Source organism: Miscanthus floridulus, chromosome 8 (assembly GCF_019320115.1).
Source record: "Miscanthus floridulus cultivar M001 chromosome 8, ASM1932011v1, whole genome shotgun sequence".
Lineage (NCBI taxonomy): Eukaryota > Viridiplantae > Streptophyta > Magnoliopsida > Poales > Poaceae > Miscanthus > Miscanthus floridulus.
The window spans coordinates 120,991,701-121,019,259 of NC_089587.1; the positions used below are offsets into that span (position 1 = coordinate 120,991,701).

At 43.8% G+C, this 27,559-nt stretch overlaps 1 protein-coding gene and 1 pseudogene across 1 annotated transcript; one reads left to right on the forward strand and one right to left on the reverse strand.

Annotated features, from left to right (window-relative positions):
• Window positions 1-1,168: 1,168 nt before the first annotated feature.
• Window positions 1,169-5,119, forward strand: LOC136473426 (uncharacterized). Its single transcript, XM_066471074.1, has one exon. It carries the CDS (start codon window positions 1,173-1,175, stop codon window positions 4,956-4,958), a length of 3,786 nt encoding a protein of 1,261 aa, XP_066327171.1. The 5' UTR covers window positions 1,169-1,172; the 3' UTR covers window positions 4,959-5,119.
• Window positions 5,120-6,879: 1,760 nt separating this feature from the next.
• The window catches only part of LOC136469832 (histone-lysine N-methyltransferase, H3 lysine-9 specific SUVH6-like), a 70,905-nt pseudogene continuing 50,225 nt past the window's right edge, over window positions 6,880-27,559 (reverse strand).

Consider the following 27,559-nt stretch of genomic DNA (forward strand, 5'->3'; position numbering starts at 1 on the left):
AAGCAACGCCTCCAACAGCCTCGCCATCTCAATCTCCAATTTGGCCTTCTTGCTTACCATACCGTTTCTAGCCCGCAATCCTGCCTTCTCCCATGCGCTTTTGTGACCGGAGACGAGCGATCGTGCCCAAAAAGGAATAACGGGGCACTTGAGATCGGCTAATTTATACAAAAGCTTTTGGAGTACTCTAGCTTTTTGATGGGCTATTTATTTTGGAGAATAGCTAAATCCCGATTTTTAGAATATATTTTTTGACGGTTGGAGTTGCTGTAATACAGGAGTACTATAATAATAATAACATAGGTTGCTAGTTTAACTCTCACTCAACTTAAACCTTTATATCTCTATTCGAAAAGCCATTCCATGAATTCTCTTTATATATGTCGCATCTACAACATGCTCTTGAAGTTTCATTCTCAATTTTTTTTAATACGGAGTAGCTTACTATAATTTTTTGTTACGTGAAAACAACCAATTAAACCAACATGGTGTACCATTTTGTAACGTTTAAATGGGGTACACCACCATTTAGGAGAGCGACGGACAGCGGTAAATAAAACCGTTATATAAAAGGACAGGCAATAATCTGTTCGTTGATTCATATTTAGCTTATAAACCATAACTTATCAGCCCAACAAACAATATCTTTCTCCTGTACCAAATCAACGAACCATACCTTATAAGCCCGCCGAGCTCAAACAAACGGGGCGGAAAAACAAAAAGCATCGAAATCGTCGTCTCACAGGACGTAGCAACGCGCCACGTGTCCTAGCATCACGCCTGAAAGTTTGTCCTCACAAGTCAAGTCACAAATCACGCCGCAGCAGGCATCCACCGGCTAGCAGCCTTCCTTGCTGGTCCTCGGAGTCGGAGCACGACCCAACCCGGGCCCCATTCGCGTCTCCTCCTCCTCACGCACTCGTCGACTCGCCCCCCAAAACCCCAACCGCCTCGTCCGGCGTCGGCGTCGCGCTCCTCCTCCTCCACGCCGTCGTCGCCGCCGGAGGTCGGTCGACGGCCTGAGAGGTGAGTGCGTGCGCTCGCGTGCTAGCGACGGTCGACGTCTCTCGTCTCCCGATTCGGTTTCTGTGGAGTTTTGTTGCTTTTGAATGCTGATTTTGCTCTTGTGGTTTTGTGTGTGGCGAGGTACAAGACGATCGGGGTGTGCGGGCATGGATTCCTACGCGGCGACGGCGAGGCTCGACGTCGCGCGGCAGCCGAGGCTGCCAGTGCTAGGGCCCGCGGCGGGGCGCGTCGGCCGCGCGTGCCCGCCGCAGCGGGCCGACCTCCTCCGCGGCCTTCCTCCCGCCCCTCCTCGCGGCTGCGTCGGGGACACGCGACGCGCTGGTGGCCTGCGGGAGCACGGGGTGGTGGGCGCGGCTGCGGCTTCTGGAGAGAATGCGGCCGCCATCGCAGCTGGGTCTGTCGGCGACGCTGCGGCTGGGGTTGCCGCCGCTGTGGTGGCACGGGAAGAGACGGGAGGCAGCGAGGTGGGGAGCAAGAGGTGGTTGCCGCTTGCGGCCGCGCACCCGCCGCCCAAGCGGAGGGCGGTCTCCGCGAGGAGGAGATTCCCGCCCCACTGCGGACGTTACGTGGCTGCTCCGCTCACCACCGCCAACGCTGGTTCACGGTTCGGAGATGCTGGTGCCGACGTCTGTTCTGCTGTGTTGGACTTGGAGAAGACGGCTCCTCCTCCTCCTCCCCTCGCAGGTGGTAAGGACGGTGCCCTGTTGGGAGCGGTGTCTCCCGTTGCTGCTGCTACGAGTTTGGTGAAGAAGTTGTGTGCAGTGGACGGTGATGCTCCAATGGCGGACGGTGGTCATCATGCTCCACAGCCAGGTGCGCTCAAATCATCAGAGGCTTTGCGCCGGAGTGGTGGGACTGCCCCAGATGGTTTGTTGGATGCTGGTTCACGAGGGGTTGCTGTTGTGTCCGTGGAGGACAGGGGAAAGGGAGCATGGAGGGGTGAATTGGGGAGGAAGGAGTTGGTGCTAGATGCACATCTGCAAGCAAATCCTAGGATGTCTTTGGATGAACGCAGCTTCCCCCTTGGTTATGGAAAGGATGCAGTATTATCGCTGCTTCTTGCTGGAGGTAGTAGCAAGGTGTGCTTGCCATTGAAATCTAGGCCTACTGATGAGTTGGGTGTGTTGGAGGAAGCGGTGGTGGCTACACATGGCTGTATTTCCTCGGTGCAGGGGCATTACATGAAGATTGTTTCTAATGATGGAACAGTACAGGATTATGAACTGGAGGGCGGCGAGATTCCTCCCGAGCTTGTGGTTCAAGAATCTCAAGTTTCTACTGGTGTCGCTCTGCATGAGTCCACAGATGGGCCTTCTGTTCCAGAAATTAATGCTATGGAAACTTTTGCAATGCAACCTTCTAATGAGAAGACAGGTGGGGATACATTACAGTGTGGGGAGAAGAGATCATCATACCTAGTTGCAAATGATGTCGAGGTGGTGAACAAATCTATCGGGAGTTCAGTCAATGTTGTTTCCGCATCTTTGGCTGAAGATTTGTCCAAACAAAATATGATGGGCAAGAGGGTATCAGAAAGTGCTATGATGAACAGGGTATCTTCTGATGTTACAGCAGGAGTATGTGGCAATGGTACTACGATGAGATGTGTTACTCTGCATGATTCTGCAGCTTGTAGACATGGGGATTCTGTTCCAGAAAATAGTGCTGTGGAAACTTCTGTAATGCAGTCTTCTAATGAGAAAACAGGTGGGAATATATTGCAGTGTGGGGATAAGAAATCATCTTGCTTAGTTACCAAAGATATCGAGGAGACGAACAAATCTATTAGGATTTCATGCACTGCTGTTGCTGGATCTTTGGCAGAAGATTCTTCCAAGCAAAATCTGATGGGTAAGAGAATGTCTGAAAGTGATAGGATGAACAGGACATCTTCTGATGTTGCAGCAGCAGCTTCGGGTAACAGTATTATGATGAGAAGTAAGGTCATGTTTACACCCCGAAAAGTAGTCAAGCGTACCAAAGTGATTCAGAAATCTACACTGGACACTCGGCATAGACCTTGTCCTGAGGACAAGGAGAAGGAGACTGAACTTAGCAGGCGTGGGATCATAAATAGGATTGAGGATACTGATAAGCTTACTAAGGATAGAGTCCTGCAAGCTCCCATGACACAGGACAAGGAGGCTGCCACAACTAGGGGCTACTTTGGTCCTAGGAAGAGGGTGAAGGTAAAAGTTCCAGCTCATCTTCAGATGAAGATTGCCTCTACATGTGCATTGGGTAGCAAGGTGAAACTGGATGATGAGGTGGCTTCCAGCTTGGAAGATGATGACATATTAAAGGCATTAGTTGTACATGAAGGAAATCTTGAGCTGTTCCTCAATAGCTACTCAGGTCTTACGTCTGCGAGGTGTCCCCAGAATGCAGATGCTAGGAGCAAATTCAAGATGTTGTGTAGAAGGTTTGAATTTGTATGCCGGGCTCTAGTACAAGCTGTGGAGCAGAATTCACTTAAGATTAGAAGAATTGATCTACAAGCTGACAAAGTAATAAGGAAATTACCAGGTTTTACCAAAAGTGGTCCTATTGTTGGACAAGTTCCTGGAGTTCAAGTTGGTGATGAATTTCTATATAGAGTTCAGCTTGCCATTGTTGGTCTACATCTTGCATACCAGGGAGGCATTGACACCACCGTCTATAGAAATGGTGAGCGCATTGCAATAAGCATTGTTGCTTCTGGGGGTTACCCAGATGAATTGTCTTCCTCAGGTGAATTGATATACAGTGGTTCTGGTGGGAAGCCTGCTGGTAAGAAGGATCATGAGGATCAGAAGCTTGAGCGTGGGAATCTTGCACTCAAGAATTGCATCAAGACAGAGACTCCAGTCAGGGTCATTTACGGTTTTAAGGCTCAAAATACCAGGGTAGGCAGTCATTCGAGGGCCAGAGAAGTCTCAACATTCACTTATGATGGGCTATATCGAGTCTTGGATTTCTGGATGGATGGTCAACCAGGTTCAAGGGTTTTTAAGTACAAGCTAAAAAAGATAACTGGGCAACCAGAACTTCCAATGCACATAGCCGAAGGGATGAGGAAGTCCAAAACACGTCCAGGCCTGTGCGAGATTGATATATCTCAAGGGAAGGAGGGAATTCCCATCTGTGTCATTAATACAGTTGATGTGGAGCGACCTGCACCTTTCCGATACACCACTAGAATTAGATATCCATTCGAGCTTACCAAAAAACGCCATCAGGGTTGCGACTGCACTAATGGATGCTCAGACTCTGCGAGCTGCGCATGTGCTGTGAAGAATGGAGGAGAAATCCCATTTAACTTAAATGGAGCAATTGTCAATGAAAAGCCCCTTATCTTTGAGTGTGGCCCATCTTGTAAATGCCCTCCTTCATGCCAGAACAAGGTTAGTCAGCATGGTTTGAAAATACCACTGGAAGTATTCAGGACAACCAGGACAGGCTGGGGCGTAAGATCCCTAAGGTCCATTTCTTCTGGCAGCTTCATATGTGAGTATGTTGGTGAGCTTCTGTATGGCAATGAAGCTGACGAGAGAAGGAACAGCGATTTCTTGTTTGATATAGGCCTTAACCATGGTGATGAGAATTTTTGCAATGGGTTGTTATCAAATGTTTCAGATATAAAGTCTTCTAGCTCTTCCTCGCAGATCCTGGGAGATGTAGGCTTCACAATAGACGCAGCTGAGTGTGGAAATATTGGAAGATTCATCAACCACAGCTGTTCACCTAATCTTTACGCGCAAAATGTTCTTTGGGACCATGATGATTTAAGGATCCCCCATATTATGTTCTTTGCTGCGGAGACAATTCCACCACTGCAGGAGCTGACTTATGACTATAACTATGAAATAGATCATGTCAAAGATGTGAATGGAAGAATAAAATTCAAAATTTGTCAGTGTGGTTCTCCCAGATGCTCTGGAAGGCTCTACTAAGGCATGGCAAATGTAGTTTTCTGAAAACATTGTTTACTTGTATTTTACTTCACCATTACTCTAAGTTGATATGTAGATAATATGAGATGTTACTGCCAGAAAGAAGGTAGTAGTCTTAGTTGATGACATGCAGATAACATGAGATATTACTGCTGGTAAAGAAAATTGTTAGTTATGCTCGACCTATTGTCTTGCATTTTCATCTTGATGTATTTAAGTGGTATTGGATGCTTATGCAAACTATGGCACGATTCTGTATGCTGTGTTTTGTTATAAAAATTATGCCCCGTCGACCATAGTTGAATGAAATTGCATGTGCTGTGAAATTGGCATGTGCTGTGAAGTCGCATTTGCCTTGTGGTCCCATTTGACTGTGGAGGACTGAGGTTCATATGGAGGACCATATGCCTGACATGATCAAACTTTTGCTTTTATCAGTAGCAATCATTTTGTCTCAACTATGCTAACAATAAACTAAGATTACAATCATGCAGGGCAAGGTTTATGCTGCACAATCAAAGAGTGTGAGGTAGTTCTTTGGAAGTCTTGATGAGTGGTCACTCATATGAAATACTTAAACAACCTAGCGGATCTGCAACAGCTTCTGTTTTGTCAGGCACTTCTGCTGAGCTAAGGTAGTTATTGAATAAGCATCTCTCTCCTGTTTGAGTGACTTGCAAATACCTGTTGCTGCTATGAATATTACCTAGTTAAGCTACATAATGTTTGATTTACAATTCCTTTGAATATTTCCTAGTTAAATGACACAATCTTTTGGGGCTCACCGAATTGTTCTTCCAAGAAATTCTATGGCATCCCTTTTAGTAAAATCAGTCCACCAACGCCCTTCTCTTGGATACGGAAATCCAAATGTTGTAAGAAAATAAAGGTCTTCTCTTGGTTACTTTTCGTGAATAGACTCAATACAAGGCACTGGAGCAGAGAAAAGGGTCCAGAGGGCACTGGATCAGATACTGGCAGAGAAGCTGGCCGCCATCAGGAACACAAGAGGACGTGTAACAAAGGTAAGGGAGAGGGGTGCAACAAGGCAAATGCCACTCGCATGATCGAACCAATTCTTGTAAGGCGGGGAGCAGTGTTTCGTGCCCAGTTGCAAGACTCGCTAAATGCTTTATGTTTTTTGTGCGATCTGACCGAAACAGCGCCGTATCTTGTGCTATCTTGCATAATATGGTGTTTATCTAAGTTTTCCATCTGTGAGTTGTCAGTTGTGGGAGCTGACATGCTGACTGGAAACGTTGCGATATGGCGCAAGACACGCTCACACGTACCAGTGTACCATATCCACCAGCTTCAGTGAAGACGATCATCATCAGGTTATCAAGTTGCGCGTCTATCAATGAACTTAGTAAAGTTCCGTTTGATTCTTGATCCAAACAAATGTTCCCTGCCTATAAGCAACAGTGCCAAAATTTGTTCACCCAATCCTTGGTTCAATATCTTCTTCTGAGGTGAAGTTTTGACACGAAGATAAACTGAATAACCCATGCAAAAGGACCTTTACCAAGTCTGTCAACGAACAAGATGGGTGCTCAATTTGTTCAATTCTGCTACAATATTCCATCAGTTATATACTTGCATGTAAAGGCTTGCAATACCACGAGTCAGTTCTGTGAAAAAACATAGGAGTAACGCTACTACATCATGCTGAGACCCATCATCGTACATTTTCTAGTAGCTTGCAGATTCATGTTATTTAATACTTCAACAGACAACAGCATGCTTCATTCCGCCCAAAAGTACAATCATCGCAAAATGGAGGTCCATCCAAACTTCATTAGAAGTTTAAAACACGGTACAAGGGGTGGGAATGTTTTCTACAGGATCGATAGCAATTCTTCAAATCAGATAACAATTTAAACATTCTGCAAGTACAACATGAACTGAAGAATAAAAGGGTACAGTGATGGCAAGGCTGAAGTGTTCATCACATAGAGGCTAGAGCTAATAGCAGTCAGTAATGTCTTAGTAGAGCCTGCCCCTGCAATCCGAGGCACCACAGTAGCAATGTTTAACCTTCTCGTTGCCATTCTCGTCATGGACTGAGCCTACCTTATAATTGTAATGGTAGGTCAGCTCCTGCAGTGGTGGGATATTCTCAACAGCAAAAAGCATAATATGCGGCATCCTCATGTCACCATGGTCCCAGAGAACATTTTGGGCATAGAGGTTTGGTGAACAGCTATGGTTGATAAATCTTCCCACATTGCTGCACTCAGCTCCATCTATTGTGAAGCATTTCATTGTCCCAGAGGATGAGGTAGAAGACTGTACATCAACCACTGGTTTAATCCCCTCCCAAAGTTCTTCATCATAGTAGTTTCTACCAATATCAAATAGATATTCATCATTCTATCTATTTTCAGCTTCTTCACCATTCAAGAGCTCGCCAGTATACTCGCATATGAAACTGCCCGAAGATATAGAACCGAGGGATCTTACACCCCAACCTGTCTTGCCTGTCTTGAATATTTCAAGTGGAATTTTGACACCATGCTGACTCACCCTATTGTAGCATGTTGACGGGCACCTGAAAGTAAAGTGGTTAGAAATTATTAAGTTAGATTCTTACCCCAGTTTTAAGCTAACTGTCTGGTGTGCATCAATATTTTTGCTTGCTGTCAAGATTTTAACAACTTCAGGAGAATAGCTAAATTTCATGAGCCGATTTTTTATCTACCACAAACACCTGCTGTTCTTCATCTGGATCTAAAACCAACCGTAAGTATAACATAGAAGTTCCAACAGAATAGGAATATTTCTCCTGGTTTGAAATTTAAATACGGTAACTTCAAAAACACAGTAGAACTAAATAACGACAAATAAATATTTTCAGATTAACAGTTATTTGGAATACATAAAGTTTTTGCACAGCCATACCTGCACCATGGACCACACTCATATATGAGACGCTTGGCCTTGACGATAGCATTATCGCGATTGAACAGGATTTCCCCTCCATTCTTCCGTGCACAAGCACATCTAATAGGGTCTGAGCAGTGGTTTGTGCAGTTGCAACCCTTTTGAGGTTCCTTTTCACACCAAGTTGGATATGTGACTTCGGTGATGTATTTAAGTGGTGCTAGCCTCATGTCATCAATTGTGTTGATGACACATATGGGTATCCTCTCGCTTCCTTGAGATATATCAGGCAAACAAAGCCCTTCACGAATTTTAGACTTCCTAATTGCCTTGACTGCATGTAGGGTTAATTCTGGTTGCCCTGCAATCCTCTGTAACTTGTACTTGAAGACCGTCTCTCCTTTCGGGCCTTCTTGCCAACATTCCACCACCTCGTACAATCCATCATATGTAAATGTCGAAATTTGCTTACCAACTTCAATTCTACTTTCACCTTCGAACCCATGAATCACTCGAACCGGGGTCTTCGTCTCAATGGAATTCTTCAAGGCAAGATTACCCCGCTCAAGCTTTTGATCGCTTCCATCTTTATTGCCCCCAGCCTTCCCTCCAGAGCCAGTGTATATTAGTTCACCTGAGCTTGACGATTCATCAGGATAGCCTCCGGAGGCAATGACACTTATAGCAACAGGAACACCATTCACCTTAGAAGTGTCAATACCTCCTTGATACAAGCGATGCAGACCAACTATTGCTAACTCAATTCTATAATAAAAACTTCAACACCAGTGTGAGGAAAATGAACCCTTGACCCATTTACTTTGGATTTTGGTGTTTGATGACCAACACAACCAAATTGGACTAATGAATTTGCAAGTGTTTATTTTGTAGTTCAATATGGTGCAAGACGTAACTTGGACGAAGATGACGTGGTGATCCGATGATCAACACCTTAAGCAAGACCTTAGGAGCATAAGAAAAGACCCAAGATATCAAGCAAAGTCCAAACATGATGATAGGAACCAAGTCGTTCGCAAGATTGCAAAGAAACGAGCTCGCAGAGGCGACCGGATGCTGGACCGGATGCTAGAAACGCGACCGGACGCTGGACCGGTGGCTCGGCAGACAGGTGACCGGACGCAAGGACCGGACGCTGGCGGCAACGACCGGACGTAGGAACACAGCGTCCGATCGAGTACAGAAAGGTTCCAGAGCGGCATATCTGCGACCGGACGCGTCCAGTGGCAGGCGACCGGACGCTGGCCAGCGTCCGATCAGCATATTGCCAGCTCAACGGTCGGGACGACCGGACGCGTCCGGTCAGGACGATTCAGCGTCCGGTCAGTAGCAGTTTCGCGGGAATTCGACCCCAACGGCTACTTTCTCAGTGGGGCTTATAAATACAACCCCCAACCGGCCATTTGAGGGGTGTGGAGCTGAGGGAATATACCAAGGGTGTTGATACACCATTTTAGTGATCTCCACTTGCATAGTGCTTAGTGTTTCATTAGGTGATTAGCGTAGGTGCTTTACGAAGTACTTAGGTTGATTAGACCACCGCTTATGCGCTTGCTCTAGGTTTAGGCCTAGTGTTTAGTGAGGTTTGCATACCTCTTGCCACCCCGTACTTGCGAGCACAAGTGTTGTACATCGGAGGTGCTTGAAGTCTTGTGAGATCACACCAACCACGTTGTGGTGTGGCCGCCACCGTGTACCGGAGGGAATAAGGCCCGCGGCGTTTCGGCCGGAAGCTTGATAGTGAAGACGGCGGGGAGCATCTGGGAGAGGCTTGCCGAGAGGCACATCGGAGACCCACTTGCGTGTGGGGAAGGCCCGAGGCTATCCACGGAGTTACCCGACCGGGAGCTTGGCCCTTGCGAGGAATTCCTTGCGAGGGGCTCCAACGAGAACTAGGGGGAAGCTTGCGCGCTTCTCGATACCTCGGTAAAAATACCGGAGTCGTCGACGAGAGTTTGCATATCTCTACCTTGCTCTTTAGCTTCCGCATTTACATTGATTACTTCACTACGCTTGCGGTAGAGATAGCAACACACTAGCAAAACCATAGTTGCACATCTAGATAGTTTATCTATTGCATAGGTTTTGCTAAGGTTAGAAAAAGAGGCCATAGTTTAGAGTTAGAATTTTAAGTTGCCTAATTCACCCCCCCTCTTAGGCGTCACGGTCCCTTCAATTGGTATCAGAGCTGGTTGGCTCATATTTGGACCTTTGGCTTAATCGCCGTTGAGCCGACGCTATTGTAGAGTAGTTGGGATGGATACCGCTAGGCCTCCATAATTTGACGGCACTAACTTCCCATACTATAAAGCTAGAATGGCTTACCACCTTGAGGCGGTTGATTTGGGTGTATGGAGAGTCACTCGTGACGGGATGAAACCCATCAAGAATCCTGAAAAACCCACAAAGAGTGACGAAAAAGAAATGCATTTCAATGCTAGAGCTAAGAATTGCTTGTTTGAATCATTTAGCATGGATGTGTTTAACCAAGTGTTCACCTTAAATACGGCACATGAAATTTGGTTAAAACTCCAAGAGCTCCATGACGGCACAAGTAATGTCCGTGAGCAAAAACATTGTCTAGCCAAGCAAAATTATGATTCCTTTGCTATGAATGATGATGAGCTTGTTCATGATATGTATTCTCGATTGAATCTAATTATCAATGAGCTCCATTCAATAGGATTATTAAAGCTAGATGATGCAGACATCGTAAGGAAGATCATCTCCGTTCTACCACAAAAAAAATATGCAAGCATCATCACCATCCTTCACAACATGGAGAACTTGAGCACCATGACCCTGGGCATTGTCATTGGCAAGCTAGTGGCATTTGAAATGTCACATAAGATGGGTCAAGGAGAAGCATCTTCATCAAGCAAAGGCAAAGCTCTCACTTGTAGCGAGAAGAAAAAGATGAAGGGCAAGAAAGTTGAGTCAAGCTCAAGCTCAAGCTCCTCAAGTGAAGAAGAAGAAGATGAGGATGATGATGATGATGAACAAGAATCAAGTGATGATGATCAATCTTCCTCCTCCACCTCCGACCTTGATGAAGAATCAATCAAACTTATCAAAAAGGTGGAGAAGATGATCGTAAGGCTCAATGTCAAGGGTGTGCCCATCCAAATTCAAGACCTCATTTTCACTAATCAAAGAAACGAGCAAAGAAAGAGGGGATGCTATGGATGCGGCGAGTTCGGGCACTTTGTGGAAGTTTGTCCAAACAAGCCCACACCCAAGACAAAGAAGAAGGCGTGCAAGAACAAAGCCCTCACAACAATAAGGTCATGGGATGATTCTTCAAGTGAAGAAGAAAACCATCACAAGAGGCGAGGTCACAAGCACTCATCATCAAGCTCTTCTCGTGTGTGCCTTATAGCACGAGGTAACGAAAGCTCATCCTCTAGTGAGAGTTATAGTGGTGATGATTTGCCTTCTTACAATACAATTGTGCAACAAAATCTTAAATATGCTAAAGTTTGCACTAGTCAACAAAAGAAGCTCAAAAATTTAAAAGAAGAGCTAGGTAGTTCACAAGAAGCATACAAGAATTTGCTTAAACAATATGAAAACTTTGCAACTCTCAATGTTGAACTATCTACTAAAATTGAGCAACTTGAGGCTAGTGCAACAACAAGTGCATGCACAATTAATGATAAGCAACTTGAAAAGAAAAATGAAAAATTAAAAGAAAAGTTAGCTAGCTCACAAAATGATTATCAAAGTTTGCTTGCTAAAATGGAAATTATGTGCAAACATTGTGATGAGCTAACAAATAAAGTTGCTAATCTTGAGGCCGTCAAAAATACCCCCACCAAGGCATCTGAAAGAAATGACATAATTAAAAAGGATGCATCTACCTCTTGCAATGATTTATGTTTAGACTCACCTTTGTGCAACCAAGCTTATGTTGAGAAAGTGATTGCAGATACATGCACACAAGAGGTTGCAAAAGAGAATGAGCAACTCAAGCAAGAAGTAGCTCGCCTCACCAAGGACTTGACTCAAGTGAAAGGCAAGGCGAAGCAAACCCAACTTCATCAAAATAACACCGTCAAGGGAGTGAAGAAGCTTGATGAAGGACAAACCGTGGTTTGCTACGTGTGCCACAAAGAAGGCCACAAGTCCTATGAGTGCAAGGTGAAGAATGGGGGAGGAGCAAAGAAGAAGGAGAAAAAGCAAACAAGCAAGCTCTCCAACACCTACACCAATAAGGTGGACAAGAAGGCCTCCACACCTTATCTCTTAAAGAAGAAGAAAAATGACAAGGTGGTGGCCATCAAGGTGAACAAGCAAGCCAACAATGGGGTCAAACGCTTTTGGGTGCCAAAGGAAATCATTTCAAACATGAAGAGCACCAAGAAGGTTTGGATCCCAAAAGGGAAGTGAGAAGTCCATTGGACGTCGGGGAATTTGGACACTTGGTAAAGTTTGGGTGCATTTCATGGGGTGCATCATGATGCATAAAGTAATTGCCAAGTGGGTTAGTGAATACTATGGACCCAAATTCCCCTTCCCATGTTAGGTAACTAGATGTTATTACTTTCAATTAGTTTTCATTTCAATTGGTATTGTTTTTCAATTGATTTACTCTTAAAGCATCTAGTTATCTTTCATACCTATGTTTGCATCTACATGCTTAAATCTTTTATTATGCATTCAATAGGTATATCATATGGTAGGCTTACTCGGTTTCATGATCAACCCTTGGAGCAAACCTACATGGTTTAAAATTATTTAGGAGCACGGCACATAGCTTATTTTACAATTATTTATCTAATATGTGCCAAAGTCCAAATTATAGATAATCTCTCCCAAATATCATCTTTCAAATGGTATTTTGACCCTTTAAATCAATATGCATAAATTTTACAAGTATTCAACACTTGTGTGCACAAATTTAGGGGGAGCCTATTCTACAACTTGGATGCTTTGAGACTAACACTTTTTCAAATGGTATTAATTTTTCAAACCTATCACATGTGTAATAGTCTCATTGTAAGGAAATTGGAATCCCCGGAGTTAAGCATTATTCTTCAATTGGCATAATCATGTTGATTTTATTTCATATGTATATGCTTTCTCCATGCATTATATAGATTAAACTCTCCTGTACAATAAATTGCTAATTATGCATATGCTTTGCTTTCTACCATATGTATGCATACATTTAGGGGGAGCTTAGTCTATATAATGTGAGAGTCAAATTTTGTGATCCATTTTTCTATACACAAAGGATCACAAAATTTTTCTATGTAAAAGCATGCATGCATGATGGTTTATATAAATAAACTTTTTATCAAGCACTTTGGGAGTCCTTCGCTTGGTTATACTGTATCTATTTTCTACTCCTACCTTACTAGCTTGTTTTCCCAATCACTTTGCAGAGCCAGAGCTTGCGGTCATTTTCAATTTTCAGTGTACTGGGGAGATTAGTTCATGTGGCAATTAGCAGCTATTTCAGCATTGGTTGTCCAGACCTATCTCTGCATGGTGATGGAGTAATCAACTCTGATTGAACCTCCGCCTTCTTGGGATCCGGTACCAACTCCAGAAGGTACTCCAGAAGCTTCTATATGACTATAAGTTTATATATGCTTCTATATGACTATCATCTTTATTAGAGCTTCTATATGACATGGTCAATAATATTTAGCTTCTATATGACATGGTCAATATTATTTAGCATCTATATGACTCAGTTCCTTTTTTGGGAACTGAGTGATCCTTCTATTCTTAAAAAAAGATTCAGGAATAAACTCATCCATTATTTAATCCATGGCCCAACCAGATGATCCTTTGTTTGAGTTTTTTTATTTGGCTTTTTGTTTGATGGGTAAGAATCAGGTTCAGGTTTGCAGGCTATGTTCTGTGTCTTGCATACATGCTTTCTTAGTTTCTTGCAGACTAAATTGAGCTTCTTCTTTGTTTTAAAGGCTTATGAGTTGTTATTATCCTTTGTTTTTAAGAAGAAAGATATGACCTCTTTAGCCTTGCAATTCATTCGTTGGGTTCAGTAGGGTCTGCAGCTTGGTCATTTGTTTTTGTACCTTTAGTTTTCTGAAGCTATACAATAGTGCTGCTGCTCTAGTTCAAAACATGCTGCATTAGACATTTGGTAATTGTGTTGGCATTTTTTTACGAACCATATATATATATACTTAGGCCAAGTCATAAAGAATCGTGTTTATGAACACCCTAGGTGTTTTTCTGCAGGTCATTGATTGATGGCTGCCGGGGTTTTTTCAGTAACAACAACTGGTGACAGTAGCAGCTTGTGGATTTAGTCATCATCATCCAAACATAGAAAAACACCATTGATTTTGGTTGTTGCTGCCTTTTTTTTATTTTTGTGTGCAGTTAAAGAAGAAGGCTTTTAATCTGTGGGAAAGCCTCTGTCATCATGGTGTAGGTTTTAGATAGAGAAGTGAGAAGATCACAAATAGATGTATGAGAAGAGCTATAGTACTATCACACTGGATCTTTGAGGTTTGGCAACAATAGGAGATCTGTATGTAAACGTAGGTCATCAGTGTCCATGGCAAGCAAGAGATGTCCTGCTTTATATTCAGATAAGAGTAATTTTAGATTGCAGTAAGCAAGTTGACACAAGCCGAGCAATGTTTGAAAAATTTAGAATGAATGTTGTGATTAGTTTCAGAAGTCACGTGAGACTCAACCCTTCTGGAACTTACCATTTTCTTCTATTTTTTTGCGGGCGTGCAACTAATGTTTGCTGTGATGACATGACAAAACTAGTGAAAGAACTGAAGACATGGGGCCAATTCTCTTCCAATGTTTGTTCAGGTGCTAGTTTCAGAGGCCTCTTTTGTAAAGACTCGTAGTTGGGTATTTGTTTTCAGTTTGTTTGGGAGTATACGATGAAGAATCAATTATGTTCGTATGTTTATGTAATGAACATGCATGTGAAATCAGGCCAGTTCGAAAGTCAACAACACTGATGTGCAATGTTTGTGTGAACTTGCAAAGCGTGTGCAATGTTTGGTATATCAGTGATCCATTCTAGGATGCATTAACTTGATAAATGATTGATGCTGAAGTGAGGAAGGTTTTATTCCTGTGCAGCCGAACAGTGATTTTGACGGGAAGGAACGAATCCTAGTCTGAAATTGAATCCAACAAGATTAAGTGAAACCGACCGGATTCACTTGATCCTTGCCCTGGAAGCGTTCAGGATGGGATTGAAACCCTTGCTACCGAACGGGCCCTAAGAGAGGGAAGGTGACGGCGATGGAGGTCGCCATGATGCGGTAAGACTGTGCGGCGGATGGTTGGTGACGAGAGAGAGAAGGCCAGGAATGTCATTCCCATGCCATGGCCACGTCGACTGCACACGAACACGTGTGCGATGGGAGCGCAAGTTTTTTTTCTTTTTTCTTTTTGTCAAAAACAATAAAGGAGGCGTGATTGGTACTTCTTTTTTGAAACTAGGCGTGATTGGTACTAGTACCTTGCATCGGTGATCCAGACTTTCCACATAAAAAAGACACTTCTAAAATACACGGCCGTGCGTCAAATCAGTCTTGGCCACGGTCGACCGTTACGCAGGGAAGCGCACGTGCTTTTTCTCTCTTCTCTCTTCTTTCTTCCGCTCGTACTGTTTTTCTTCTTCCATCCGTGGTCCCACCACCTCGTTGCTGCGTTCCTCCTGTGGTCCCACTGCCTCGTTGCCGCGGTCCGACCGCCCTGTCGCCCACTGCCCCACCGCGGGCGAGCTAGGGGCCGCGGAGGTCCGACGAAATCCTAGCTCGCCTGCGGCGTCACCTTCTTCCCCTCCCACATCCCGCAACCGTCATGGCCATGCTCTCCGCTCAGCACCACCGCGATGCCCCACTCCGACCTGGCCTGGCCGCCTTCACCACCGCTAGGTCCCCCTAACCCCTCCAGCCATCCCCACCGTTTGGCCTGGCTTCCTCCCCAAACCTTCCCTTTCTAAGCCCACCAGAGTTAGGCAAGATGAGAGGGAGAGCTCACCGAAACCCTAACTTGTAGATCCAGGAGGAGGAGGAGCAAGTCGCCTACCTCGTCGTCGCCGCTGGAAACCACCGCCGCCGGAGGGAAGAGAGTGAGGAGCCACGTTCGCGTCGAGGAGGAGCTGCGTTGGGCGCGTGGGGAGGAGCTGCCACCGCTGGAGGGGAGAGAGCCGCGTGGGGAGTCGAGCGCGGGTGTGGGCATATGGGGGGAGGGAGATGAGGAATGCACCTAAAATCGGACAGCTGTCAATAAGTCATTACCATTAAAAAATAGGTTGGTTAGAGCTAGAAGTGTAAAATTTACTAATATTTAATCATACGTATCAGTTGAGCCAGGTCAGAGACCATGTAATAAATAAAACACTCGCTGTGTGGAAGATGTTGCATTGTATAGAGTAAATCTAAAGCTTGCTGAGACAGCAAGCGCACACAAACAACCTCGTGCAAACCCATACAGGGCACTAATCACGCACCAGAAGTCGCGTGACCAGTATGGCAAATTGGCAAAGACCTCACAAAATGTGGTTCTTTTAATTAAGGCGTGCCCCTCGCTGCGATGGCAAAGCATCATTTTTTCTTGAACAGATCATCCAATTATTTAGTTTCTTTTGTAAAAACTAGCAAAATACGGATGGGAACATGCTGATTTGGAAGGGTGACGGAGCACCTTGACAGTGGATTCATATATATAAAGGTCTGCGGCACAAACTTGACCATCCTAATCTTGTCCCATCTCCACCTCTTCATTAGTGGTCTCTATATCTTCGTCGCAACCTTCCTCCGTCTAACCGCTCCACGCATCTCGAACTGATGATCTATGATTTCGTCGCATTGCTCATTTATTTCTCTATTTTTAGACTATTGTTTTCTCTGAGTCTCTTCCAAGCAAAGATCCTTTTTGATGCGTCGTGGCGCCTGGGAGTATGCACAGATCGAGGAGAGGACAGTAGCAGCTGGGACTGGGAAGAGGAGCAGAGAGGGGTAGCGAGGAAGTGGCTATACACCTAACAAAAGTAGAACATGAACAAAAAAGTTTGTTTAGGATCTCGCGTCATTTAACAAACTGTAAAAGAAATAAGTAATCACGTAAAATTAACAAGCTCTTGCATTGCAGAGGCTGAGATCGTGGAATTGAGCACCAGATAGTTTGCCCATATATCCATTAAACTAGCTCTCCTCTTTTGGGTGGTGACGTATCTCTAGCCGTTATTCTATAAACAAGCTAATGCAACTATGTCCCTGAAGCCGCCCAAGGCAACACTTGACTACAAAGAATGTGTAGTCTTATATTCTTATAGAAAGTTTCTCAATGCAAATCAATGGACTCAGCAACAACAATCCTGCTGAACTGGTTTTAACACTGAAGCAGCAGCGAAACCAGTCGCCCAACGTAGTGAACGTTAGAACATAGTAGTACCATTACATCTCTTCGAGATCTGTCGGACAATCTCCTTTCGAAGGTGTTCATAAGGTTAAGATTTGCATACATGCATTTATTGGAGTGATCATAAGCGTGTGTTTTGTCACGACCCAAAAACCACCCTAAATAAAACTTTGCTAAGTTGAAATTGAGCCTTCGCCCTAACCCTTTGAGCTATAACCCTGGGGTGCAATCAAGAGAAAGCCTTCTTTATCTCAAAGTCTCTGTGAATCGGATGCTCTTTCTAGCCCAATCTCCTGAAGCATATTTATCCAAAATCCCTTGTCCCCAAATGGTTATCACTACTACAGGAAATTTAACGGAGACGGGCAAAAGCGCTTAACCGAGACGGGCAAGCCATCCACCTCGGTGCAAAGGTCACGGTTAATCGTGTCCTTAACCGAGGCGGTTGGCCAACCACCTCGGTTAATCGATTAACCGAGGTGGTTGGCTTAAAACGCCCGCCTGCATAAATCGTTGAAAAAAAATAAAAAAATTCCAGGATCTGGAACCAGCTCCAGCTTCTGGAGTCGACGTCGCTCAGGCCATCCGTCCACCGTCCGTGCCAGCTCCCGTCGTTGTTGCCAGGGCCGGCCATCTGTGCGCCACCGTCCGCCGTTCGCCGCCACAGTTGTCTATGCCGGTTCCCAGGGTACCGCCCACCACTGTCGTCTGTGCCGGCTCCAGACTCCCGCTCGGCGCCGTTGTATGTGCCCGCTATAGATCTGCAAAACGGGGAGAGGGAAGAGTGAGGGAGATAAAGAGGCGAATAGAGAGGGAGATAGGGTGAGCTGTACTGGCGCCGCCAACGCTGTCCTCCACAGGATCCGGCCTGCCTCCACTGGATCTGCCCACCCTCCACCGGATCCGTCCGACCTCCACTAGATCTGGCCGCCCTCCACCAGATCCGGCCTGTCTCCTCGTCTCCTGGCCGTCGCCTTGTTCAGAACCTGGCTATCCTCCTCCTCCTAGCCGTCACCTTCGCTGCCTCAATGCCGAAGAGAAAGGGACGGGAGAGGGAGGCAGTGGGAGAGAGGATGTGCTGATGCCGAGGATGCGCGAAGCGGTGCTCTGTGCAACGTGTAGAGAGAGGGACGGAGTGATCCTCCTTCTGTGCGCCGAAGCGTAGAGAGAAAGGGACGGGAGAGGGAGGTGCTTGTGCGGCAGCGGGTGGTGGGCTTCTATGAGAGAGAGGTGGAGTAAGGAGCTACGTATATATGTGCTAGGGTTTAGAGCGGGCTATGGAGTGGGCCTGAGGCCTTTTAACAGAGTCAAGCCTCTTAAGAGGCCCGCCTCAGAAAATAGATCTATTTTTGGAGGCGGGCTTCTTAGGAGGCCTGCCTCTGTAAATTGATTTTAGAAGGCGGGTAACCTTAAGTGACCGCCTCAGTTAATATAGATTAACCAAGGCGGTTGTTTTGAGGTGCCCGCCTTGATTAATATATTAACGGAGGCGGTTACGTTAGGACAACCGCCTCGGTTAATCGATATTAACTGAGACGGACGCTTAAGATTGTCCCCCTGATAAGGACATGAGCTCCATGCATACGACCATGCTTGGAGATAGAGGACGAGGAGATTAGCGAGGGTGTCCTAACCGAGAAGGAGGCCCAAAGCTCATCCGGTTCGAGTTACCGAGGCCCAAATCAAGTTTGAGCCCATCTCGGGTTCTAGGACCAGTCTGTCATAAAACTAGTCACATGGGTGCATCCAGACTCTGTTTTCGACGATCCACATATGGATGGAAAGCTAATTAGATAAGGAAGCCAATGCTAGTGGTCTCACATCAAAAGCCCTTTGGAATCAATGGGAATCATCAAAATAAGTCAGCGTTCAGAATCTGCTAGGTGCTGCGACACCGTCTTTTGGTCTGTTGGACCGTGTATCGTGTTTGTGCCCATTAGGGGGCGCGTCAAGGGGGGTGATGTCCGGGGCTCTATAATTAGCAGCCGTCGCTCTCCTTAGGGTTTGGGTTTTGTTTAGTTCTTGATTTTCTCGTAAAATAGACGTTATTTTGCTGCAACTGTGCCGCCAAGGTCGCTTGCTGTGAACCAAGGCCCCAGTTCTTGATCTTGTTCGCCTGTGGCGATTAGTCATTTCGAATAAAGACCTGAACTCCTCGTTATCATAAGCCTAATATTTATTTGCAATTTCAAATTGCGTTTATCCCGTTCTTGCTTGTGTTCTCGATTCGCTTGCAGGAAAGACTTCTCGATGAGGTCAATTGCGTTCGCGTGGTTGATAACCAACGGAGCAGTGGTGTAACGGTTGCGGGTGTCCAAATCAGTCTTGGTTCGAATCCTAGATTGTGAACGTCGAGTCTCCACCAATCGACGTTATCATACCTTTCGGAAGATCGGGCCTTATCTACATCAAGTGGTATCAGAGACCTTGTTGCTCGTTAGGTATAACTTTGTTTTTCTCCTTTAGATTGTTACTATTTTTGCATTACCTATAGTCCACAAAAAAGCCAAAAAATATACACCGCCTCATATCCTCTATCCTATAGCCTCGTTGTGCCGTGCAATTTCGTCTTTGTTTCACGTTGTTGAGTTTGTGTTCTAAGGCAAGTTCTGGTTGCTGATTTTAGATCATTTTTAGTCCAGTTTGTGTCTTTCCCATTGTTTTTTCATCATAATCCATGAACACCTTCAAATCTTGCTGTGTTTCCATTGTATCCATCAAACCCTAGTCCACATCATCTAATTTGTTACACTTATCTTCAGTGTTTGCATCTATCCATAGCCGCCGCAATAACTTTTGCATGCATTGTTTCTGTTTTGTCCTCTAATTCAGAGTTAGTTCTTAAAACTGGTCTAGTTTTCACATACGAACTCGGATTTCAATGTTCCATATCTCAAAATTGATCAGAATTTTTTTTGGATCCGTCCGTCTCCACTTCGTTGGGTTTGGAAAATTTTATTTTGGCCAAAAACTGGTCACAAGATCCTCTTTTCGTAGTCACAAGCTTTTTGTTAATTTTGAGCACGTCTTCTAAATTTTCCATAGGCCACGCCTTTCACTTGTTTAAACTCATATTTTTTGTGGTTACTTGTTTTGTGCTCCTAAGTGAAGAAAAAATATCAAAAAAATAAAAAGAAAAAGTCAAAGAATCCAAAAAAACAACGACAACCCAAAAAAGAGAAATAAGAGAGGGGCAATAGTGGAACAATATATAGAGGAGCACATAGATAGCGCCATTTGAGCTGTGTTTGCGTGTGCTGATTTCCGCCTTGTTCCTAATCATATTCCTACTGTTCACATCACTTGATACATCTGGTACTTGGAACATAAATAGGCCAGCAACTAAGATAAGTACTCGGGATACTTATTCAACTCTGCTATTCAGTTATGAATTTTGCTATTCCTTGCTACTATATTGTGCTTGTCCAAGCTCCACTTTCTTCTAACCAAGTACAAGTTCGCCTTGCAACTGTTACACTCAAGCTACAACGGTATCACAGTCATCGATTGATTGCACCGCCTGTTGCTTTGGTAAAAACACTTGTAAGACCGTGGTAAGACGCTTGAGAGTGTGTGACTTTACTCCTTGACCACATCCTATAGTAGCTGATAGGAAAATACATACTTGTGTGTTTTCTTGTTTGATTCTAACAATGACAGGTTGTTCGTATCCATCGACTTATGATGGTATAGGTGCTGATGAGTACATGGAGTGGGAAATTGCCATAGATAACATATTTGCTACTTGCTTTATGTGTCCAAGGAGAAAGGTAAAAAATACAGCTAGTGTTTTACGACATTCTGCTTTATCTTGGTGAGAGTCTTTAGATCCTTCTGATAAACCTCAAACTTGAAATGATATGAAACTCCTTATGCGAGAAACCTTTGTTAATCCACCTCCTGTTTTGACTTCATATGATGAGGTGCATCAACTAGATCAATCTCTTGTTATTCCTCTTGCTATGCCTAACCTTTTGCAGGATAATGTACAAAAGAGCGAGGATGACGTGATAGAAAATGAGATGCTCACAACCTCATGTGAAAATTTAGAACCATCAACTATTACTCCTGCTGAACATGAGAGCAAAGGTAATGCCCATGATGCTAAACTCACGGAAGGTGAGAGTTCTCTTGATGTGCTGAATTTTTCCACCAATCATGCTATGATAGAGCAAATTTTAGTGGAGCCTTTGCTTGATTTACCTTTGTCACAACATGATTTGCTTGATGTTCCTTGTGATGAAGATGACTTGCATGATGATATTTATGTTATACCCATGCAATCATTGAAGAATGATCATGCTATATGTTTGCTGAAATCGAACACTTGTGCTAAAAATAGACTTGTTCATAATGCTAGTGAAGTTGATGAGCTAAAATTGTTGTCCACTTTAAATACTTTGAGTTACATTGAATTTGATGTTCCGTGTAATCTTAGTTCTTTAGAAGAGAAACTTTATGCATATGCTGATTTGCCATGGTTCTCTAGACATACATATCATGTTTTTGGCAAATATAACCACCAAGGATAATATTTGATCCAACGAGTTTATATTTGTACAAATCCGAATTCTCCTTTTGTTGTGCAAAGTAATGATCAACTTGAGGACAGTAAAATTAACACTGTTGTTATGCCATATTTGTCTAGTTTTGCTTTTTGAACACAAGTGGAATCCAAAAAAGGGAGCATATGTTTCTTGTTAGTACTAATCTTTTGCAGGATAGTATTGGCAAAGATCGTGTGTATTTCAATCGAGCAGACTACATGTCTGTAGGACAAGACATGCTACAAACCTAGACATGTGGTCATATTCTTTCTCACAACATTGTCCATTCCCATTATTTTGGAAACCTCGTTTGTCCTCATGTTGTGTAGGATCGACTTCAAGCAAAATCGACGCCGAGGATGGCTTTTCATCAAGAAAGGGAGAATGATAAGGACATGAGCTCCATGCATATGACCATGCTTGGAGATAGAGGACAAGGAGATCAACGAGGGTGTCCTAACTGAGAAGGAGGCCCAGTTTGAGTCACCAAGGTGGAGGCCCAAATCAAGTTTGAGCCCATCTCGGGTTCCAGGTCCAGTCTATCATAAAACTGGTCACACAGGCACATCCAGACTCCATTTTCGACAATCCACATATGGATGGCAAGCTAATTAGATAAGGAAGCCAATGCAAGTGGTCTCACATCAAAAGCCCTTCAGAATCAATGGGAATCATCGAAACAAGTTAGCGTCTAGAATCTACCAGGGTGCTGCGACACCGTCTTTTGGTCCGTTGGACCGTGTATCATGTTTGGGCCCATTTGGGGGCACATCTAGGGGGTGTGACATCCGGGGCTCTATAACTAGTAGTCATCGCTCTCCTTAGGGTTTGGGTTTTGTTTAGTTCTTGATTTCCTTGTAAAATAGACATTGTTTTGCTGCAACTATGCCGCCAAGGTCGCTTGCTGTGAACCAGGACCCCAATTCTTGATCTTGTTCGCCTATGGTGATTAGTCCTTTCAAATAAAGACCTAAACTCCTTCTCGTTATCATAAGCCTCATATTTATTTGTAATTTCAGATTGCTTTCATCCCGTTCTTGCTTGTGTTCTTGATTCGCTTGTAGGAAAGCTGTCTCAACGAGGTCAATCGCGTTCGCGTGGTTGATAACCAACAGAGCAGTGGTGTAACGGTTGCGGGGGTCTGAATCAGTCTTGGTTCGAAGCCTAGACCATGAACGTTGAGTCTCCACCAATCGATGCTATCATACCTTTTGGAAGATCGAGCCTTGTCTACATCACCACCTCTGTTAAGGATTAATCGAGGTGGGCGCTTGGTCGACTGCCCTACCACTGAATAACGGAGGCGGGCAACCAGCCTGCCCACCTCGGAGAGCCAAATGCAAACGCTGCCTGAAAGTTTTTGTGTAGTAGTGTATCCTTAGTCATTGGATCCCAAAAGTTTGTCTGAATCGGATGTACTCTCTAGCCCAAATCTCCTGAAGCATCTTTATCGACCATCCCTTGTCCCCAAATGGTTATCCTTAGTTTTTGGATCCCAATCTCAATCTCTTCAGGGCTAACAACCGATCTCTAAAAGTAGGATCCCTAAATGGAATCCTGCCCATCCTAAGGTGCTCAACGATCCGCAAGTTCTAGCCACCAAGAGGCAGAGCCTCTCTAGAAGTTGGCATCAACCTTAGAGCAGGGATGAAGCAAGTGCCATATTGTAACAATCCACGATTTCCACAAAGGGAAATCCACATATAAGAGTTATAATGTGATAGTCCTAGGAGATCATGCCTCACATTATCAAATAACAGCTGATACCACAAGTTATACATCAAATACCTGTCTTAGAAGTACAAATAGAAAAGTTTAATACTTATTACATCACCACTTGGCAGAATCATCAGAGTCACACAACATCCAAAACAACATTAGAGTAGGCAGAACATCGAGCAGATGAAGCGTCTCCTCGACAGGCAATCTTGAGTGTAGAACGAACACCTCTAATCTTCTCCTCCATCGACCTAGTCATTGTACTCGACACCTACCAAATAATTTTCAATACAATTTGTACTGGCCACTGGCTCCCACCCTATGCTTTGTGTTTACTTTGTGGTAAGTGGAATGCAAGGGTAGAGTAAAAGAACCAATTTGTGGTTGTAGTCTTCCTATGCGAAGTTCATCAATATTTTATAATTGTTTCTCAAGTTTTAACTCATCTCATCCACACATCCATCCATCCATCTCCCATCCACACATCTCACCACAGTCTCACTCTCTAGGTGACAAGGACGACTCCCTCTCGTACCTTGCCTCATCGGCTCATACCAGAATCCAAACAAAACCCAGGGGAAAGAAGAAGGCTCCTCTCTCTAGTCAAGTGAAGCGATACCATAGGAAACGTCCACAGTCGTAAAAGAAAACTATGTATTGATCGATCAACCAGAAACTCTGCAGAGGTTTACACCAGGACCCACAAGATCACCATCATCGGAAGTGCCCCACCTAGGTTGATTCTGGGCTGCTCTCTAATTTGGAATGATACCACCCTGCTACTCAACCCTGAGGCACCTCGGAGTCCACCGACACGCTGAGACTGTGAAACGCAATGTCTGGCCACCAATGTCACTATGTGTCTATGGAGGATCAGGTCCAAATGCCCTCAACTCCCTACACTGTCAACTACAACCTAGTAGTAGTGGCATCATCCAGGTTAGTTCACATCTGTCTCCCACCCAAATAGGAGCGAGTGATGTGTAATGGTTCCTATGAACTGGTTCCTAGAACATATAAGTCCTTAGGGTGACCAAACAAGACATCTTCTCAAGGGCTATCAGATGCCCGTGCTTCAACAACACCTCTATGCCGAGGGTTCGCCCCAAGAAGAGTCTCCACCCTGGAATCTATACCACTAACCTTTACCCATCATAGGTACTTCTCATAAGGAGCGCTCAGGTCACACCCCTTTGGCAAGACTTGCCCCAAAGGCTCATCGTAGAATCCTGTCCGGTTGACTCAACCCTCACCACACACCCAAGACACACGCCACTCGCCAAATTATTATCACATTATCGGCACCAAGTGTGTCGCAGAACCGACCAATTTATAAGAATACAAGTACAATGGCAGCCCGCAAGCGGTCGCACTGTCATACTTGAACCCATATAAACCTGGTAGTCCGTCGAGTACCACGACGGGTCTCGATAAACGATTTACAACAACCAAGATCGTACAGGATTCAACATACATGCCACATATTACATAAAGTTCACAGATACATTTCACCATCAGAGTACGAATAAAAGTTATTACAAACCGAGTTTGATAATTAAAGTGGAAGCAAATAAGTTCAAAAATAAAGTTTCCAACATAGTTTGATACAGTGCCAAGTAAGATCACGGTCCACAAAAGCAAGGATAGGAATTAATAAAGAAGCCTGCCCAAGGCTTACTCCTCATCCACAGTGGGATAGAAGCAACTCTTGCAATAACCATGATACACAATGCCATCTGCAATAATGGGAAAATAAACCCTGAGTACGAGAAGGTACTCAGCTAGACTTACCCGTCATGAACCAGAAATAATTGACTCCAAGGATTATGCAAGGCTATGTAAGTGGATGTAACTTGCCAACATTTTGCGAAAAAGGCAATTGACCCATTGTACAATTATGATTCCTTTATCAAGTTAATTATAACTATCCATTTCTAGATTTGCAACTATCCTGTGCCAAACATGTGGTCTATCATTTAAAAGCATACAATAGTAACCATAGCAGGTATTGTAATTCCATATTCATTCAAACCATCATGTTCCATAACATAGTTACTATGATGTTGGAGCTAGTCAAGTTTCTCACTATCCGGGAGAGACGGCGATTCGAATCGATTTCAACCAGCTAGGAATTTATTCCTAACACAAACCTAGGTCTACCAGCCATGATAGCCTTAGGTCACCTTTGGTATAACTCAGGTACACATTTCGCGGGTCCGTACCGCGCTGCACAATCTGGAACACTAGATGCTAGAATGCTTAGGCCAAGCCCGCCCTTGGGCTCAGTCTAATCGTTCCCTGAAAGGAGCACACAACAGAACGGGTCCCAACCTGAGTTGAATTACTCGGCTTCGCGGTCGGAACGAGTTATCCGGCCAGCTAAGTGAGAGGCATGCGTTCAATCTTGTCAGAAGTTCCAACAACGGTACGGTCCTTGATCGACACAGACGGGGATAGATCCACACCCAAGACCTCCATGTCTTGTTGCTTCTCTATCGATCTCCTGTCCAGTCTTGATTTACTTTTACCTCATGGTTCTGTTCCACGATGGCAGATATAGCCAACCGTGCTTCGGTATCCATCTATATCTTGCAGGTGACAAGACATCACCTGACTTCTACCGGTCTAAGCATGGCTAAGCATATATTCGATCCTGGACCTCTACCGGTTAAAGGTGTAATATCTGGACAAGGAATGTACATGCATCAAGTGGTTCCATTCAACTCTTATAACCTAATGCATCAATCATAATTACGTAAGTAAACATTTGTAAATTACTAGAAGACTTATAATGCTCCGGGGCTTGCCTCACAGAAAGGAAGTAGGGCGGTGGTTAGGATACTCCGGAAGCTCTTTAGGGTTCTGCTCCACGCCTTCGAAAGCTGCGGCTTGTGGATCCTCCTGCTGATTCCCTTCCTCTGCTTCTTCGAATTCCAGCAACGTGATCTCTTCCTCCAATCCTAGATGCATGAGTATGGCATAAGTATTACGAATGCATAAATGTTAACAAGTGCATCATGTTTATTGAGTAGGTGCATATCTCTTCTCGATTATTTAATTAACTATTTCCACAATGCATCGATTATGCCACAAAACAATAGCTACTTGTTTCACTCATAACTGGAGTTCTACTAATTCAAATTCAGTGATCCTAGACTTTATGGAAAGCTTATCAAATTCTCTACAACTTTGTTATTAACCATTTTTATAGTACACATCAGTTTCAACATGCAACTCCTTAAACTACAGAATCTGTCCGGAAACTATTCAACATGCAATATAAAGTAACGCTACTTCTACTTCATGTAATTATTCAAAATTTGAGAACATAGAATCTACCAACAGTGTAAGCATACCAAATACAATTTAGATAATAAAATGGTGAAGTTCAAACTATTTATTTAAATGCCTTTATTATTTTATTTAGATATCTAGGTTAAATAATAAACATATATCAGATGTACTTCATAAATTCTCAAAAATTTACAGTGCCTTACTAATGCTATCAAAGGGCTACTGTAAAAGTTTCATGCCCTTTTGCTAAGTAGAACATCTTATACAAAAATGACAAGGAAGCAAGGCTTGAAATAGCATAAATGGAAAATCCTTTTGAAAAGTGTCCAGCAACAGATTTCCCATTTTTCTTAGCATCCATATGGTACTAGGATTACCTCCAACAATTTTCATGAATTTTGGACCCATAAATAATTTATAAAAATTCATGCAAGGATTAACTATTCATAAAAGAAAAATCTATAACTATAAATCTACACATGCACTGGTCCTCAAATTTTTACCAGAGCTCATATATGCTAAGACTATCTTACCACAAAAATTTCATAATTTTTGGAACACAGGAACTCTAGATATAAAATAAACAAATTTGAATGCATTCAAAAGCACATTTCAAATCCCTGTTTAAATCTCCAAAAATTTCTACTGTACAAGTCAAGAACATATTTTTCCTAAATACTACACTTCCTAAGGAACACTCACAAATTTATTTCACAATTTTTGGAGCTCCTAAAATGAAGATACAAAAATTACAAAACATAT